The 20,443-nt window shown below is 35.7% G+C and overlaps 1 protein-coding gene across 50 annotated transcripts in view; it reads right to left on the bottom strand.

Annotated features, from left to right (window-relative positions):
* Dscam1 (Down syndrome cell adhesion molecule 1) overlaps positions 1-20,443 on the bottom strand; it is a 426,431-nt gene that overhangs the window by 53,997 nt on the left and 351,991 nt on the right. For all 50 annotated transcript variants that reach the window (XM_083125269.1, XM_083125286.1, XM_083125279.1 and 47 more), the window contains 5 exons: positions 19,309-19,464; positions 17,661-17,803; positions 16,476-16,632; positions 6,909-7,178; positions 5,245-5,476 (listed from right to left, as the gene is read on the bottom strand). In XM_083125269.1, the coding sequence (XP_082981395.1) occupies positions 5,245-5,476; positions 6,909-7,178; positions 16,476-16,632; positions 17,661-17,803; positions 19,309-19,464 (958 nt within the window). The remainder of the gene's footprint in view (positions 1-5,244; positions 5,477-6,908; positions 7,179-16,475; positions 16,633-17,660; positions 17,804-19,308; positions 19,465-20,443) is intronic.

Genomic DNA, 20,443 nt, shown 5'->3' with positions numbered 1-20,443 from the left:
CTAACGTGCGGATTCACAGCAACAGCGGCGAGAACATTTGTTGCACCTGCCTCACCTGTAGTTGGCTTGTTCCGCACACGTGTTTGTGGTGTTACACTTCCGGTGTCTCTTAATTTAATAAATAACTTACCAAACAGACATCGAGATGGCTGTCGTCTGTCCGGATATCTCTCTGCGTACACACGGTAGGCTTCTGAGGCATTCTTTCGGCATTCCCCATAAATCAGGATCATGTCCGCTTTTTCTATGTTTGTGAACACCATAATCTTCGCTCTTACCACTACGACTGCTTGCTATGAACTAACACGATCTCGTGGACCTGCTATCAAAACTTGCTCTGCATAAAGGCAGTTCTGTCAGGCACCTGAGAAGTCTTACATGCCGTGGTACTGACGGTCAAGTGGGCCACTTGTTAGTTTGTTTACATATTTTCACATGGCCATATCTTCGTTCCTATGTGCAGTAGATGCATGAGACCAACGGCGTTGTGTTTCTCTGCGTATACTCTTTTATATTATGCATGTTATTGTATATTGTTCCATTTAAAAATATATGACTTTGCTCCAGATGCCCCATTTGTTGATATTTTTCGACCCACCCCATACCTCCTATTTACGAGCCCCATTTGATATTATTGTTTCCCGCAAACCTCACATCGCTACTGTTTCTGGTTTCTTCGCTATTTCAGGTGGTACTTTTAGGTGCCTCACGCGGTATACACAAGGTTCCCACGCAAACTCCAAATCCATTTTCCCTGAGATTTCCCTGAGTTTTCCAGAATCCTCATATTTTTTCCAGAGTATTGAATGCACAGTAAATGACTACTATAATTTTACAATGGCCTCCTCCATTTCCCCTCATGCTTACATAGGCATAGCATCCTCACCTTCTTTGTTACTGTTGTTTTCTAATGCAAATAACAAAACTAGTTCAATAATAAAATAAAATTACACTTCTTTGCATGTAATTAAGAACAAAGATGACCAGTTTTCTAGAACTTTAAACAACTCTGAAACAATTTCTAACATATCTGATATAGAACATTGAAATATTTTCACACTTTCATAGATGTTTATAAATGGATACAATATCAATTAATCTGTAATGCCTACAATAATAGTTAAGACAAACAAGTTAAGGCACTCCTCCTACCACTTTCACTGCATCATAAACTTGTTGAATAGCCACAACAGACTCTTCTTTCAAGTTTTCTATTAAAACCTGCTTATTTACAGAAAACCCACATTCCACATATGCATTGTCATGTGATAAAATCAAAACCAACTTAATAGTGCTCCATAACTCAGAGAAGTCATCCTTGCCCTTCATGACACCTGTAAAAAAAGAATCTAGTGCATCAGTTTTGATTGAAAAGTTACAAAACTTCTCTTTTAATTTCACTACTGACATTGTGCAACAATGTCTTAAACTGGCAAATTACTTTATCACCAGTTATAGCCTTCATTCTCTTTCTCCTGAGAAGTTCCTGTATCTTCCATGTGCTGAGCACATCCCTTTGGAAACTGAGTCATTTGCTTCAGAACTAAACAACTGGCGACTCTCACCAACCTGAACTTAAGGGGACTACATTCCACAATCTTCTCTGTTGTTGGTTGCAAAAAAATTCTGCAGCTAGTAAAAAACATAAGCTTCTCCTTTTCATTCACCTCTTTAGCTTCCAAAGCAGCTTTGGTACCAATTCCAATATCAATCTTTGTCAAAGGAATCGAGTTGTCAGAATTCCTGACATCAATTTGCATTAATTTAAAACTATTTTTTGCATTGTTCAAGATGTCACTTTTTATGAATCTTCCCATTACATCTCTAACAACACTTTCTAGGGAGTCATGAAGAAATGGGAACATAGGTTTGGGGGTTTGGAACATTGTCAAATATGTCATTCTGGCATATCTGTTGAGAAAACTATTTCACTACATGATATTAATGTAGGTCTGCTGGTCCTACAAGTAATTCCATTTTACACATATGTGAGCTATTGAGGCATGTAAAAATTCACGTGTCATGTCGACTATAACAATAGTTGAACATGATCAAAAACTTAAAATATGAACAAGTATTTATGAACAGTACATAATTCATATATGGCACTAGTAAGTAAATATTTAAAATTCTGTTCTAAATGCAGTAAATACACAATCAACAATATTGTACACAAAATATGGCAGAAAATAAATATTTCCCTAAACAGGACACATTTTTTTACTATTTTGTAAAAAAAGAAGGAAGAAAAAACTTAAAACTACTCCCTAATAAGGGAAATCAGATGAACAGGTTATCTTTATTATGCGTTTTCCACATCTTGAAATATATTTTACGTCATGTAAAAGATCGAAATCGGTTAATTAAATTTTAAAAAGTGCAAAATTTATGAGGGTATACACTTGGTCACCAGCCCTGGAATCACATATAAAAACAAGGAACAGACAAACAAATAGATATGAGTTCCTTGCTGAAAGAGAAATGCTACAACAGCTTGGATTATCCACAGACATGAGAATATTATAATCCCTGAGTTTTGCTTCACTGGGAATCATTCATTAAACAATTACAAGATTTTCCCTGAGATTTCCCTGAGATTTGTATTTTTTTCAAATTCCCTGAGATTTCCAGGTTTTCCAGGTGTGTGGGAACCCTGTATACATGTTCCTTTCCAGTACTATAATATAGGAGGAACAATCCTATATTACTTCTAGGAATTGCATCAAATTACATTTGTCACTCACAAAGTGAATAATACAGTATAATTGGAAAGCAATTACAATTAATGAAATTATAACTTTCATAAAATTATTAAACAAAGGAACCTCTACATAGTATACCATTCACTATTGAATACTCTTAATAATAATAATACATTTCTTTATTAAGCAGACAAGGTTCAGCCTATTGGCTGCTCTGCCAGCTGACCCTTGTAAATGTAATGTTACACATACGATATGCTGATATGGAGCAGTAAGTTACATGTAAAATGATACACATAAATTATAAGAGATACACAAAATGAAATGAAGACACAGAGTGTTTAACTACAAATACAAAAGACAAAATTAAAAGTAATAATTAAAATACAATTTCACATAGTGACCTGATACCTACAATATGTGCTGCAACTCTGCCATTGTTTCATTAAAAGTAAATATTTTACTTTACATCTGACACTTACAGGGTTGTTTATGCATTCGATGTTTGCAGGCAATGCATTCCATGCTTTGGAAGCCGAAAAGGAGAAAGATGATTTGTAGGCCATGGTTGAAGGATGGGGTAAATCGAAATTGTTCTGTTTGTGGGTAAGATATTCATGGATATCCCTACGAGAATGTATTTTTTTTTAACAAATACTGCAGTTTACCTTCTGCTAATATACTGCGGGTGAAACAGAGATAGTGCAACTTCCTTCTGTTTGACATAGTAAGAACACGATTATTATTTGAAATCGAAACAATGTGATCAGACCCTTCTTTTTCTACATACAATTGACTAGATCTTCTATATATATAAAAATGGATGTATGTGTGTATGTGTATATGTGTGTGTGTGTTTGTTCCGACATAACTCTCGAACGCCTCAACCAAACTTGGTACACGTATCACTTGCAATCTCAAAAGAAATACTGTGGTGGTGAGGGGGGTGTAAGACACCCCTGGCACACCTAGGGGTGGAGGTGGGAAAGGGGTGGCATGTGAAAATAATCGAAAAAGACCGATATTAGTGAGGAATCCATAGTTTTCGGGTTGCTAACATGAATAGTGACACTCCCAATGCCGTTCAACTCCAAGTTCATCATATATCGGGATGGGGAGTGAGAGGGGGTGAAAAATAAAATGTCAAAAATGACCTAGATTAGTGTCAAATCCATAGTTTTCAGAGTCCCTAAGCTTATTGGTGACATTCACGATGACCAAACTTGGTACACATATGACTTACAATCTGAAAAGAAATACTGTGGGGGTAAGACACCCCTGGCACCCCTAGGGGTGGAGGTGGGAAGGGGGTTACATGTACAAATAATCGAAAATGACCGATATTAGTGTGGAATCCATAGTTTTCTGGGTCGCTAAGATGAATAGTGACTCTCCCAATGCCGTTCAACTCCAAGACACCACTGGCACCTCTAGGGGTGGGGGTGGAAAGGGGGTGACATATAAAAATAATCAAAAAAGACCAATATTAGTGTGGAATCCATAGTTGTCAGGGTCACTAAGATGAATAGTGACACTCCCAATGCCCTTGAACTCCAAGATACCCCTGGCACCCCTAAGGGAGGGGGTGGAAAAGGGGTGATATGTAAAATGACCGATATTAGTGTGGAATCCATAGTTTTCGGGGTCGCTAAAATGAATAGTGATGCTCCCAATGCTATTCAACTCCAAGACACCCCTAGAGGTGGGGGTGGGAAGGGGGTGACATGTGAAACGACCGATATTAGTGTGGAGCCCATAGTTTTCTGGGTCGCTGAGATGAATAGTAACACTCCCAATGCCGTTCAACTCCAAGTTCATTTTACATTAATTATATTCCTGTCTAATAGAAGATTGGGATAAATAAATTCCTGGGCAACGCTGAGCAATCAGCTAGTCTACAATAAAAAAATTATATAAATCTAAAGTATGCATAATATCCATATTCAATAGTTCCTTTAGGCCAATCACTGTGACAATTGACATTTTTGAAATTCAGAAAGAGATTTCTGTTTAAAATATATTTCACATGGCACGTTGACATGGGAGGGATTTGGATTTCAAGGATTGAAATCCCTCCTCTGCACATTGTGTTTTAAGAGAAAAGTTCTAATATGGAGTGTAAGCATAGTTTATACCTGCAATTTAAATTCTACTTTGTTTAATACTGTAAGATGTAGAAAGTATCACACATAAATGAATTAAATATCAATATTATTTCTACAACTTACACTAAAGAATTATATGGTGGAATCTTGATTTTACATTTGTGAAGAAGAATCTGGACTTTTTCAACCTTTCAAGTGGCTCCAGCACCCACCCAGCATCATATAAAGGGGGAACCTGGAGGAAACTCTGGGGGGGGGGTAAAGGTGGCCAGGGGCATGCTGCTGATCACATCACCCTCAACTCGGCCAAGATCAAGGGAGTGTGGGGCCCACTTTACTTTTTACTTTTTTATAAGTCATTAGACACAGGCACCTAAAGATGTATAATCAAGGTTCCACTGCACATGATGAATATGCTTGTAATTCTAATATCTTACCCATTATAAGCTGTAACATATATCTGATATCTAGTTCCACAGAACAAATCTTCCAATGTGTGTTTCTTAGTCTGACTCTGCACCTGAACAGTTAGCCAGTCACCAAATTCAGGCTTGTAATGCACAGTGTAGCCATGAAGTGGAGCAGTATCTGTTGCATGTGGTGCCAACCTCATTGTAATTGATGTAGTAGTTGTAGATGTTTGGCTTACAACTGGTGAATGAGGTGGAGCTGCAAGTAATCACAATAGAATTTATTTAGATTTGCGGAACATCAACTTAATAAAATTTAAATATTTGTTAAAACACTAAAATAACACATAAACAGCACGATAAAAAACACTTCGGAGTTCTTCCAAGCTTTCGACTCCTTCACGGAGTCATCTTCAGGGCTGGTCTAGGAAAGATGGAGTAGACACGGTTGTCGTTACACTGGCATTACTTGATGTGTCTGCCGGCAGATGTCGTGGTCTTGCAGTGTTGGTAAGTCTTGGTTGTTGGTTGGGGGAGATGGATTTTTGAGTTTTACTGTGTTGTACCAAGAAGAATAAAGATTTCCACATAAATTGTCATTTAGATTATTTGTGTTTTTGATCATGTATACCCCTTCCTGAACATCCCGTTCTATTTTTCCTTTCGCCTGTGCAATGAAGGAACGCAATCCTGTGGAAGTTGATGGTAGGTTTCTATAATGTGTTTTGATAAACCAGAAGAACTTTCTTACCTGCGTATGTATTCGAGGTGGTCAGCGAAATGGTTTTTGATGGGTCTTTTGCATTGTCCTATGTTTTTTCTGTTGCATTCACATTTGATGCTGTAGATGCCAGAGTTTGTTAAGGGGTCTTTGTCATACGTTTTGAAGTCTGATAAGTTTTGTCCTATGGATTTGCCAATTTTATATGCTATTCTGTAGTTTCTTTTTTCCAGGATGCATCTGAGTTTGGTGGAAAGGCCTGGTATAAATGGTATCCCTAGCCATAGTCGTGGATCCTCTTCTTCGTTTGTGGAAAGGTGGTTTTTGGCTTTTTCTGGTTTATTTCCCTCTCTTTCACTTTTAGCAGGTTCTGGTCTATTACACTGGGGCTGTAGCCATTAAGGGAGGCTGTTGTCTTACAATGTCCAATTCTTCTTGTAGCACTTGGTTGTTGGAACTTAAGTGCACGGCTCTTCTGACAAAGTTGTTCCAGATGTTGTCTTTTTGACCTGGTGGGTGGTTGGTATGTTTATGTATGAATCAGGATCCTGCCGTGGGTTTGCGGTAGATTTTGGTTGCGAAACGATTGTTTTATCTGAAAATGGTGATGTCGAGGAAATTTAAGGTCCCGTTCTTTTCTTTTTTTGTGGTCACATAATCGGTTCGAGCTGTTGACGTAATCTTCGAAGATTGCCAGTTTTTCAATTGTAATAATGTAATAATCACAAGGCATAATAATATAGGTTCAACGATAATACATATAAAAAAATGTATTAGAACAACTGCTTGAATATTGCATTTAAAATCATGATTTAAATGTTAACAACACTTATCTTGATTCAAAAAGTAAACATGTCACAAATGCTATGAAACAAAAACACTATGACAGATATGATTATGAATGATGACATGACGAAAGGCAATGAAAGAATATTGTATTCTTCCTGAACCTTTCTGAATGCATACTTACCATGCACAACCAGTTGGTGAGTCACAATATCCTGACCAAATGAATTCTCGACAGAGCAAGAATATTCCCCAGCATCACCTCGGGTGACTTCTTTTATCAGGAGAGAGCCTTCTGGTAACAAACGCATGCGGTCGTTTGATTGGAAAGCTGATCCCTTCACTTTCCAGTGTATTTCTGGAGCAGGGATGCCTACAGCTTGACATGGGAGTTTCACATCTTCTTTGTAAGTAGCAGTAAATGAACCATCAAATGAGGCAATTTTGGCTGGGACTGTGAAAGAAATATAATGATAATAGTTTTATACAATTTAGGAATGTCCAGTTTAAAATGTTACTGTAAATTTTATCAATATTGTGTATGCATTTGTGTGTGTAAAAATCTCCATTTAACTTATTTGTTACCTCTCTGTAAAATTGGTTTTACAAATAATATATTTAAGCACTTGCTGAGCTAAGTATTATAGCTTTCCTCAATTCTCAATAGATGGCAGTCCTTGAACTCTTTATTGTTAGTGAGACTTTCTCATTTATTGTAATGCAGAGAAAGTTTATCATTTTTTGGTTAGTTTTCATTTACAAATATAAGGTTTATAGCAATTTTGAAAAGCACTGAAAATTGCTGCCCAAATTGTGACAAAAATGTCAAAAACTTAATACTTGTTGAAGGTACAAGCTTTTCAATATAAGTAAGAATGGGCACTTTATCCATATTAGACAACATTATTTTATTTGTTTCTTGGGAAAATTAGCACCTGTAAAAAGAGGTCCTTCCATACAGCGAGTGTGAGGCTCACCCAGCCTGAAATTAGCGGGTCTGTTGGAATCTGCCGATCACACCACCTTCACTGCGGAACCTCACCTCCTGTTTTCCTTCATGTGGCATGGTGGAAAGGAGTCATGGAATGTGGTCCGCACCATAAAGGTGAATTAAATGAAGAACATCTGACTTCGATCTACATACCCAATAAGATGATTTTGGTTTGCACACAGTCCAATCAGTTCTGCTTTTTAAGAGATTGCCTTCAGCTGTTGTAACGTTGCCATATGCACAAGAATTGAGCGGATCCGGCGCAACAGTTTGTGGAACCGAGCTCAGGACTCATGGCTCACAGTCTTTGTTCGCTCGGGAACCCTCGCGTGCAGCTGTGGTGCTGATTACATCATGGCACCGCAGTGAAACTCCACCTTTGATTTTCAACAGGAACTTCGTATTGCCTGCTCGGTCGGACATTTCATTCGTGATCTGCCCAAATTGATATCGCTCGTTTTCCTCGTCGTCGTGACGACAATCTCGTACCGCACGTGTTACATTTGCAACGCTGACGTCTTCGTCTCGGGAGAGCAAGAAGTGCGTCCGGATGTAATTCAGGCATCGAGTCGATGTCTGCAATTAACGTTTAAACGTGTGACGTCGTAACAACAAAATTCACAAGAGAAAAGCACTTCGAAAACAAAGAAAAAAAACGAAAACAAAGAAAAAAAACTGTTGCGTCACTACTCCGCGGATCAGTGTTATTACCAACGAAACGTGGATGCTACTTCGAAGAATACCAATTATATATATTTAAAAAAATGACCAAGTTTTCCTTATTTACTTGCGAGTCTAACTAGTCAGAGATTCTTATAACCTTGGTTGCATTGATCGTTTCGTCTTATTCAATGTATTAGGTTATTCACAAAGTAAGTTCTGTTAGGCTTTTTAAATAAAAATAATAAACAAGTCTATGGCCATAATCCTTGCCTCATAAGATACTACTTTTTAATTGTTACCATCATTTTTAAAACATTTGTCGTACTGCTGGACAGTGCTGGACTGAAAACATACTTTATCCTTTGGCAAATATGAAAATTTGTATTCCAAAGGAGCAACAATTTGTCATGTTTTGCGATGGTTCATCATATTCAGGAGTTTACATAAATCAGTCAGTACATTATGCATTACATATTTCACTGCACAGTGTCTTGTTCTTTGCTATTGAAAAATATAAACAGCACAGCACATGCTTTCTTATTACAAGTTGTAAAACTTCATAAATGAAGTTTAAAAGAACAAACCAATGTTTCATACTACATATTTAGCGAGATTGAATTGTTGATTGATTATTTATGCCACTTCAGTGGCTGAGTGGATTGAGGGTTGGACTCAGAATCTTGCCACTGTAGGTTCCATTTCAAGCCCAAGCCAGGACATGGGTGTTTCTTTGTGTCCCTTCATCAATTTTATCCATTCATCATTCATCTTCATCATTAAAATTAGCCAAAACTATCAGAAAAGCGATGTAATGGGTTGTAATCATGTTTGTTTTTTTTTCAAATTTATTTGAGGCGAAAGAAAACTACAACAAATTAATCAATAATATATTCTCCATTGTTGTTTACAACTTCCTCCCATTGGTCAATAAGTTTTTCGATGCCTTGGCGATAGAAACCTCCTGGTGTTGACGCAAAGAATTTGTCCAACCAAGCCCTCAATTCCACATCATTATTGAACAATACACCGTGCAAAGCAAATTATTAATCATAACACTATTCATTACATAGTACTTCATTGAGTACTTTTTTCCTTTGTTGCGCATCAACAATTTTGTTTTTAATGTTTTGTTTACATTATATCATATTTGCTTTAACATTGGTAAACCTTTATATATATATATTTATTTTGACCCAGGTTCCGATTGTGTAATTTTTATATCAACTTGATGCACACTTGTATTTTGTATGAATTGAATTTTTTTCACATCTATAAGTACATATAGAACAATTTTTTCTGCTTACCTACTGCTTTTGTTGGGCAGAATTATTTTTTCCATCTCATTCCTGTTAATAATGATTTGTGTGTGTGTGTGTGTGTGTGTGTGTGTGTGTGTGTGTTTGTGTTTGTGTTTGTTTGTTTGTTTGTTTGTTTATATTGCGTAGTAGTTGTGGTGTGTGTATGTTTATATTGTGTTATAGTTGTGATGTGTTTGTGTGTGTCTTGTGTAGTAGTTATGCTGTCTGATGTGTTTGTGTTCGTCTTGTGTAGTAATTGTGCTGTCTAATATGTTTGTGTTTGTCTTGTGTAGTAGTTCCTCCATTCATATTGGGGGTTAGGCGTAGAGCTGACAACTCTGCACTGTAAAAAGACATGTCAAGAAACAGAAATATAAGGCCATGGATGTTCCCAAGGTAAAATATTCCGGAGGTAAAATAGTCCCCCGTTCGGATCTCCGGGTGGGGACTACTTTGGGAGGTCCCTGGACTAAGGATAAGATCTTCATTAGGAATAAGGATATTAAATTAGGCACCTGGAATGTTCTGAGCCTTTACCGGCCTGGGGCATTTCAGTGTACAGTTAATGAGATAGTGAAGTATAAATTAGATGTAGTAGCTGTCCAGGAAGTTAGGTGGCCAGGAGAAGGGAATTGTAAAACTAAAAATTATACTTTTTTCTATGGTGGTACTGAAAATCATAATTTTGGAACAGGCTTTTTCATAAATAATAGAATTATCTCGGCTCTTAAAACAGTAGAATTTATTAATGATATGATATCATATGCAGTTTTACAGGTTAGGTGGTGTAAAATTATTTTAATAAACATACATGCACCAACGGAAGATAAAGATGATAATAATAAAGATGATTTTTATACAGAGTTAGAACAGGTCTTTGATAAATTTTCTCAGTATGATATGAAAATTCTGTTAGGTGACTGTAATGCACAGATTGGCAAAGAAGAGACATTTAAACCCACGATTGGTAAAGAAAGTCTTCATGAATTAAGTAATGATAATGGTATAAGATTGATTACTTTTGCAACCTCAAAGAATTTAATTGTGAAAAGTACCACTTTTAAACATAAAGATATCCATAAATATACCTGGTCTTCTCCAGATGGTAAAACTCATAATCAGATAGATCATATTCTCATTGATAAGAGAAGGCATACTAGTATAATTGACGTTCGTACACATAGAGGTGCTGACTATGCCAGTGACCATTATTTAGTAATTGCTAAATTAAGAGAAAGACTCTCAGTGATAAATCATAAGCAACAAAATCTAAAAGTTATAAAATTTGATACAGGAAAGTTTGTTGATGAAAGAATTAAGAAAGATTACCAAATTAAACTGTCAAATAGATTTGATGTTTTGCAGGATTTAAATGATGATGAAAATATAAATGAAACAGACGTAAATAAGAATTGGGAGTACATACGTAATGCAATAGAATCAGCAGCTAAAGAAAGTATAGGATACCATAAACCAAGAAAAAGTAAGCCGTGGTTTGATAATGAATGTCATAATCTAATAGAAATAAGAAATCAGGCTAGACTTAGATGGTTAAATAACTCGGATGATACAAATCTAAGCAATTATAATAGAATAAAGCGAGAAGTTAACCGCACGTTTAGAAGTAAAAAAAGAGATTACTTGAAAAGCAAAATTGACGAAATTGAAACAAACAGCAAAAATAAAAATATCAGAGATTTATATAAAGGTGTAAATGAATTTAGAAAGGGGTGGCAACCTAAAGTAAACTTGATAAAAGATAAAGACGGTGATTTTCTAGCTGACCCATGCGATATTCTAAATAGATGGAAGAACTACTTTAATGACCTTTTAAATGTCCATGTAGGAGATAAATCAGAAGTAAATGAAGTACACACAGCAGAACCTTTAGTTCCAGAACCTAACTTGACGGAAGTTAAAGATGCTATTAAAAGGCTAAAGAATAACAAAGCACCTGGCATTGATTTAATACCAGCTGAGTTAATTAAATATGGTGGAAATTCATTAATATGTCAAATTCATAAATTAATTTGTTTAATATGGAATAAAGAAGAAATCCCTCAACAGTGGAAAGAATCCATAATTGTTCCTGTGTTTAAAAAAGGTGATAAAATGAACTGCAATAATTACCGTGGAATTTCTCTACTCTCAACAACATACAAAATATTGTCTAACATTATTTTAACAAGACTAACCCCATATGCTAATGAAATTATAGGTGATTATCAATGTGGATTTAAACGTAACAGATCAACTACATATCAAATTTTTCACATCAGACAGACACTTGAAAAAAAGTGGGAATATAATCAAAATGTCCATCAGCTATTCATTGATTTCAAAAAAGCATATGATTCGGTCAAAAGAGATAAATTATATAATATATTAGTAGAGTTTGGAATACCTAAGAAGCTTGTTAGTATGATAAAAATATGCACCAGTGACACAGAAAGTAAAATTCGTGTGGGTAATAATATGTCTGACAAATTTACAATTCATGATGGGTTAAAACAAGGAGATGCATTATCTCCATTGCTCTTTAATTTTGCCTTAGAATATGCTGTAAGGAAGGTAAAAGAAACTAAAGAAGGACTAAAATTAAATGGTGTGACTCAGTTGTTAGCATATGCAGATGATGTAGACTTACTGGGGGATGATGTGAATACAATTAAGAATAATGCTAAAATATTTTTCAAAACTGCTAAAGAGATAGGTTTGGAAGTTAACAAAGAGAAAACTAAATATATGCTTACAGGCCGAAACCAAGTGTTAGGTAATAATCAAAATCTAATTATTGATAACAACTCGTTTGAACCAGTTTCCAAATTCAAATACTTAGGAGTAATATTAACAAATGAAAATTATATTAAAGAGGAAATAAAATGTAGGCTTAATTCAGGAAATGCATGTTACTTCTCTCTTCATAAACTTTTGTCTTCTCGTTTAATATCTAAGAAACTAAAAGTTAAAATATACAAAACAGTAATTTTGCCTGTAGTATTATATGGGTGTGAAACTTGGTCCCTTACATTGAAAGAGGAACATAAATTGAGAGTATTTGAAAATCAAATCCTTAGGAAAATCTTTGGACCTAAAAGGGATGAGGAGACAGGTGAGTGGAGAAGGTTACATAATTTAGAACTACATAATTTGTACTCATGTCCAGATATTATTAGAATAATTAAATCAAGAAGACTTAGGTGGGCAGGACATGTGGCACGAATGGGAGAGGAAAGAGGAGTTTACAGGATTCTTGTTGGGAAACCAGATGGTAAGAGACCTGTAGGAAGGCCAAGACAAAGATGGAGGGACAACGTTGAGATGGACCTAAAGGAAATCGGTAGGGATGGAAAAGAGTATATAGAACTTGCTCAAGATAGGAACAGATGGAAGGCCTGTGTTGCTGCAGCCATGAACCTTCGGGTTTAAGAAGGCTAGAGAGTTAGTTAGTTAGTTAGTTAGTTAAAGAGAGAGAGAGAGAGAGAGAGAGAGAGAGAGAGAGAGAGAGAGAGAGAGAGAGAGAGAGAGATTTCGTATGAGATCATTTGAATATCGGTTATTGCTCCTGGTTTGATTGATTGATTGAATTGGTGTTTTAAGTCCACTTTATGAACAGTAAGGCAAATTGGGACTGGACCTACAGTTTAAAGTGGGCTCCGAACCACTATGTGCCTCCACCGGGTCGGGTATCAAACCTGGGACCCCTCGATTAGAAAACGACGACGCTAGCACTGCACCATCGAGGAAGCCCTTATTGCTCCCAGGTTCCATACCCAGTGGAGGCACATAGTGGTTTGGATCCCACTATAAACTGTAGGTCCAGTCCCGATTAACCTTACTGTGCACAAAGTGGACTTAAAACACCAAATCAAATCAAATCAGTTATTGCTATCAAAAAATTTGTATCGATACTTAATTAACATTGGCAAAAATTTCATATTGATCCATTACTGATATATAGCTCATTGATTCTTAAAGGGGGTGCATATTTAAGTGTTATTTAGTAGCCTTATAAATCAATTATAAATATGGGTTTACTTGCTTCTGCACAATGGACATTTCCACTCAATTTTTTTTACAACAATTTTAAAAACTACACCCTGGAAAAATGACCCCTGCAAGTTCTCGCATTTCTCTGCGTCCAGTTTAAGGCAGAAACGAGACTTCCAAAGTTGCGAGGCTAGCGTTGCGCTGAAAACACGCCGCCGCCATGTTACTACGTCACTCCTTAGGGAGAGCTCGTTTGTCGTCTGCTTCGAGCATCCAGTTCCGGATGGGTAGCCCACGGTGAGCGAACACGTGCAGCAGTTTTACAAATCTGTACCGATTTAAATAATGGAAGAAGGAACGATAGGAGAAAGGAAAGCTATGCTTTGTAATGATCATTCTTCTATGAAATATCCGTGCTGCTCACATGCAAGATAAATGAAAGGGTTGAGCTGCGTGTGTTCTCAGGCCATGCGAAAAATAAAGAATTTCTGTTGCGCAAATTATGATCAAATATTTTTGTGCAGATAAGAGAAAATACACTGAGAAGATTACATTAGTTGCACAGTACATATCTATACTTAGTTTATGTATAATTATTACAAGGAAATAATGTGTATAACCATGGGCGTATTTAAGGGGGATTCAACAGGTCCAACCCCCAACATCCCTTCCCCCCATGCTCCCCAACAAGCTTCTGACCAGCAGTGTCCTGGATTTTCACTTACGAAATAAAGCAACCCTAATCATACCAAAAGTTGATCCATCCCTCCCCCCCTCGTAAACTATATATACATGCCCATGTGTATAACAATATCCCATACTGAAACGGTATGATATAATTATTTTGAATTTTGTACTGCGAAAAAAGCCGCCTCATCTCGTTACCCCGAACGCATTAATTGGTTGGTTCACAACTTCACCACTAAGGATCCTATCGAGATGAGACATGGCAGCCTTGGTCTCATTCTCGTTGAGAGTTGTAAATGTCTGTCTCGTGTTTATTTGTAAATGTCTCATTGACAGTCTCGTCTCAATTTATAAACATCCATCTCGGTTTGGGAGGGCAATTCTCGTCCTAGTCTCAAGTCTAGAAAAATATAGAATTAACAACGTATGCAGAGGCTTATCATTATAAATACAAAAAAAACTTTCTTAATATTTTTATTATTATTATTTATTCCTCGTTTCGACGGTACAGCCCTCGAAAACTAAATATTATCCTGCTTATATATGCAAACCAAACTGCAGATTCAGAATTACCAGGAATGAACTGGCATTGTAATTAATATACACAAAATTCATGATTTATCTGAGGAAGTCACATGTTCCAGGTTTGACTCTCGACCTGGGCATGACTGTTTCCTTGTGAGTGACATTTCATTGAACTGGAAATTGTTACATGGGAGGATGTTTGCTCGAGACTTTGGGGACAGCTAGGGGATGTTTCTATTGTTAATGTTAGTGTTGCTCACGAGACGAGGCATGTTCCATCTCGTCTCATAAAAGGAGATGGGACAAGTGAATGTTTTCGAAATGAGATGGGACAGAAGAAAAAGTTCGTCTCTTATCATGGCACGTTGGGTGATACTTAGATTGTGCAGTTGGTGGTAGTATGTGTGTGTGGGGGGGGGGGGGTGTACTCCTGCACCCCGACTTCGAATACAGCTTGTAGTTATTCATCTTCATTGTAGCGATTAGCCAAAAGTGGGAAGAAATGTGATGTTAGAGATGATACATAATAAATTAACCATGCGTTCTCATCGTTGCGGTTAAACAAAGTGAACAGAAGAGCGACGTAAAAGTAGGCTAAATACAAAAATTTGCAATATATATATTAACTGAAGAAAACTGTCAGTTACTGCAGGAAATTTAAAAACTCACCGTACCTTTTTATACCGTATCACCTCTTATATTGCAGAAATTGGCATGTAAACAAGGGTGTTCTAAAAGTATTATCTTAAAATTTGTGAAGAAAATATTATGACGAAAATAACTGTAATTCCAGAAAAGGCATTCCTATAACATTAAGTTCTTGCCAGTTAGAACTAACCTATGTATTCGCAATGAACAAGGCTGTTCACGTGTTCAGCCATTGACTGTTACAAGGTTTCCTTTGTCACCCTAATGGAAAAACCCTCTACCGAGTGGCTGAATTATAGTAAATACTAATACAGTATACTGCTGGGGCATAATTCATCTCCAACAAATGGAGCACAGATTTTTGCACTGGAAGTTGTAAGATACTTGTTTTACACAGTAACAAGTAAATTTTCTGTCGCTTCCGCGGCTCATGCTAAGTTGACGGGACAAGCAGAAGCCCCGCCTACACGCATTTCTAAGTGATGACGTCAGAGGACCTCCTGTCTGTGGAGAGGACGTTTTCAAATCCGTGACGTAGTAGGTGAATTTCAGCGGTGTTTGAAGGCATGTTTCTCGAGAACCGAAACAAATATCGCCGAGATATTTTGCACATCTCATGTTTGTGTCATCATTTGTAAAATGAATGGATTTAAAACGTTTTTCATGTCAAAGTGGAAATGTCCATTGTTCAATACAGTCCATACAAATAAGTGGTTCTCATTTATTGTTTCTTTATGTTGGCCAATGCAAAGAATCTCCATTTGCACAAGTAGGTTGTAAGGCTGTAGAAAGCTGTGTAGAAAGCAGCAGTAGTGTAGATATAGCACATTCCGATAACAGTAATATATTGAAATTTTTCTTTTCAATTTATTATTGCAATAAACACAATATGTGAAATACCACTATTTTTGAAAAGGAAATTTTTCATAAAATGTAAGGAAGCTCTTACCTCTTGTGCTTGGTGACAATGTAACAGACTTGGAATTCTGGCCTTCTCCAATGTTAGTTGATGCTGTAACCCAAAACTGATATCGTTCTTTTTTCTTTAGTCCAGATGCCTGGTAGCTCATTTGATAAGGTGGTACTTTCTCACTTTTTGGTTCAACCTACAAACAAAATCATAATGTGTTATTTTCCCTATGGTAATTAAATGTTTGGAACTGATATACAAACAATGTTATTTTTTTAATATATAAATACACAAAAATTAAATTTATGAAATTAGTATAAAAGTGTTGTGTTTATCAGAAAGATATAGGTGGGCAACTTTCATACCACTCGTGGAGTACCAGATTTGATATACAGTGGAGGTACAATGCAGAGTAGTTCAGATCCCACTTTAAACTCTAGGTATAGTCCCAGTTAGCCTATCTGAGCATAAAGTAGACTTAAAACAAGCAAACAAAGACAATTAGAATTACAAAAGTTACTAGACAATTACGGACATTGAATTTTACAACTGTATTGTCATAAATATCCCCATTATAATTTTAAGATTGCTTAGCTGATAATGCTATATTGGTTTCCAGTAGATCCTACACTTTCTCACAAGCCTCTAAGGCAGAGGATATATGTCCTATGAAGTTACAAGTTCTAGCTTCTAATCTTGGTAATGTAAAGTTTGTGGCTAGGAAAATGTCACAAAGAATTTGATGCAAGATGATGTTTTACAAATTGTGCTGAAAAAATAAAACATTTTGTTCATATAACCATGAATAACTGCAAATGATGGTTCACAAAGTTTTTGTTCACGTCTACAGATTCAATGGAGTTATAAGAATCAGCTACAGCGGAACTCCATTTTGTGTTCCTGGATTTGGCAAACACCCCCACTATACATTCAATCAAATTTTACATAATGTTAAATTTTCCAACATTTTAAGTATTTCCACACTGGTCTTCTGAAGAAGGTATGAAGGAGGTTCGAGTGTAGTAAGAAAATTACTATTTAAAATATGTTATAAATTACAAAGATTTTACTTTACACAAGTTATAATGAATTCTTCTGGCAAACAGGTTATAAGTTTGAATTTTGAGTACACTAAAACAAAATTCAAAAGATAACAAGATGCAAAATTTCTTTCACATGGTTTGCTTGTTTTGCAACTGCCTTTTAGCTAAATGATATACTGACCTCTTTATCTTCATCTGTAGCTTCACGCACATAGACAGTGTACTGAATGACAATTCCATTTGGTTGTTCTGGTGGTTTCCAGCTGACCAAAATTGAGTCACTAGACATCACCAAAGCTTTGACGGCTGCAGGTGCTTCAGGAACTAGAAAATAAGGACAAATATTTATTTCAAAGGTATAAACTATGAGGTATCAATTATGCTTGAGACAGATGTGAGGCAACCAAAAGAAACTCTCATGAATTACTGAACCATTACTGGTGAATGATTAATGAATATGAAATTTTAGAATATCATTTGAAAATAACACCTTTAGAAAATTGTTTTGGCAGAAATTACGAAGCAACAAATAAGAGATGATTAAAAAATTTAAAATATTCTTGTATGTAAATCTGATGGTAAGAATATTGCAGAGTTCTAGAATAAAGGAGATGAATTGTATATTACTTACGTGAAATTCAGAAATTTTGTATTTCCGCATCTGGATGCCATACCCTTAGTGAACGAAGACAGAGGATCTTCGAAATTAATAGGATTTGACTATTAAATTGTGCAATGCGGAAATATGAAATTTCTAAATTTCACGTAAGTAATTTTAAACCGTGTTTACCGCATCCATCATGAATGAATTGTATAGTTCTTGTAAAACAATGTTTTACAGAAAATGAGTGAAATAATGAAATTCACAAAAGGGTAAGTTCATCGAAAACAAAGATCAAGTTAGACACAAATTTTTATTTCAATGACCACGAACACCGCCAGCTCAAAAACAGAACGTAACAGAAGTTGGCTATGATCAGATTAGAGTGCTGCATCGAGGCATTTTTGCTCAATCATCTAATAGTTCGCACAGATGACACTAGATGGCTTATAGAATGCACTATTTCTTTGCTCGAGCGAATGACGCTCAAAAATTCAAATGATTTGTATATGCTCGAAGCCCAGTAGTAAACGAATAACCATAATTTGTCCGTGGTAGTGGACCTTCAAATATGGATAGTGAAGTGAAAGATGTAGTGAAATTGAAACTGAACTGAACCCAGCCATTATCTCCATGTTAAAATGTAGTTTAGTCTATCTTACCAATACATAGCAATATATGAAAATGATGATTATGGGATTAAACTACCATGACAAATTTTTATGCATATATTTGTACAATTATTGTCTCATTGAAATGATATTCGATAATCTATATATTCGAGCGAATCTCGCTCGGCCATGGGAGATTCGATCGAGTATTTTCGAGTGAAAGTGGTCCAATGCAATATTCTAGATCAGATCATAGTGATACTGATTGTTCCTAGTAGAGTCAAATTCTGATTTTACATTCCCAGATTTTACACTTTCCCGCATTATACATTCAATCTTCATGGTTCAAAATTTTAAATTATCCTGCATTTTAAGTATTTTCATCTTGTTCCCAGAAAAACATAAAATCGAGGTTCCACTGTATTTCTTACACCACAAGAGATGAAATGCATATAACTTTTCATGATAAAAATAATATTTTTTATAGTATTTATATTTTTCCTGCAAAACCATTTTCAAGTTTCATTTGAGAAATTTTGTACTTGCACTTTTTGTTATTTTATGTTGCTAATTCCTACTTTTAGTATTTGCAAAAAATATATATAAATTATGCTTACCATCTTGTTCTGTATGACAATGAATAGGAGTACTTCGAACACCATCGCCACCGGATGTAAATGCCAAAACTTGCATGCTGTAATTAGTGTACTTCCTTAACCCATGAAGGATAGTTTCAGTAGATGAAGTGATCTTTGTATCTTTTGTGTTTTCATCTGAAATTCAGAAAGAACAAACTTCAGTACATATCTGCTTTAGTAGTTATTTAAAACCTATAAGTATGTATGTATATATGTGCATTTATATGGACCTGGCAATGTTAAACTCTTACTTCCATTTGTCATCTGCACATTGTGGCCATGAAACTTTAAAGTTTTTCCAGTGTCTTATTTGCTACTTGACCCAGCTTCCTTTCATTCAGCACATATGTAAAAACAACAACAACACACACATACACAAAACACACACACACACACACACATATATGACATGGAGACAAACTAGTACTAAAAATCTCACAGATGAAATTACGGAATTCAGTAACAAGAATCTAAACTTTCGCAATCACAAGAAACTCATAACAATATTTGCATAATGAAACATGTCTGCCTTATATTCCAGATTGAGAATAATTCACATTACTTTATATTAGGGATGGGCCGATATGATATTTTATTCAATAGCGATAAACTGCTGATATAAAATTTACCGATACTGATAATCGATATTCTATTGATCGGATATAAAATTCCAAATGATCCTTGAAGAGCCTGAATGGTTCATTGACCTCCTTAATAAATGTGTGTTTCAAGGTGACTGCAGTGCAAAAGAAGTTGCATTTACTTTTTAAAAAAATAGAACCTGGAGATTATCCATAAAAATTATAACAAACAGGCATAATTTTCAAGTAAATTACAAGATATTTATAGATATATCGAATCGGTAATTTTATCAATAAACCAATATGCCTATATTGGCCAATATCGATAGACTATCGATTTATCTGTCCCATCCCTACTTTAATTTGAACTGGAATGCCTACATGAAAAATTACTTTCTATTGCTGCAACATATTGTTTCTAATGTAAACAATAAAATTAAATCCTTGCATAAAAGAACATGTACGTGCAAATGGTAGATGTGCACCTTTATAATGTAAATGTATTAAACATAAAACAATGTTACTTTGTACTC

Source organism: Lepisma saccharinum, chromosome 7 (genome assembly GCF_977018435.1).
Source record: "Lepisma saccharinum chromosome 7, izLepSacc3.1, whole genome shotgun sequence".
NCBI lineage: Eukaryota > Metazoa > Arthropoda > Insecta > Zygentoma > Lepismatidae > Lepisma > Lepisma saccharinum.
The sequence above is the reverse complement of the archived record's forward strand: the minus strand, read 5'-3'. Positions and strand labels throughout refer to the sequence as shown.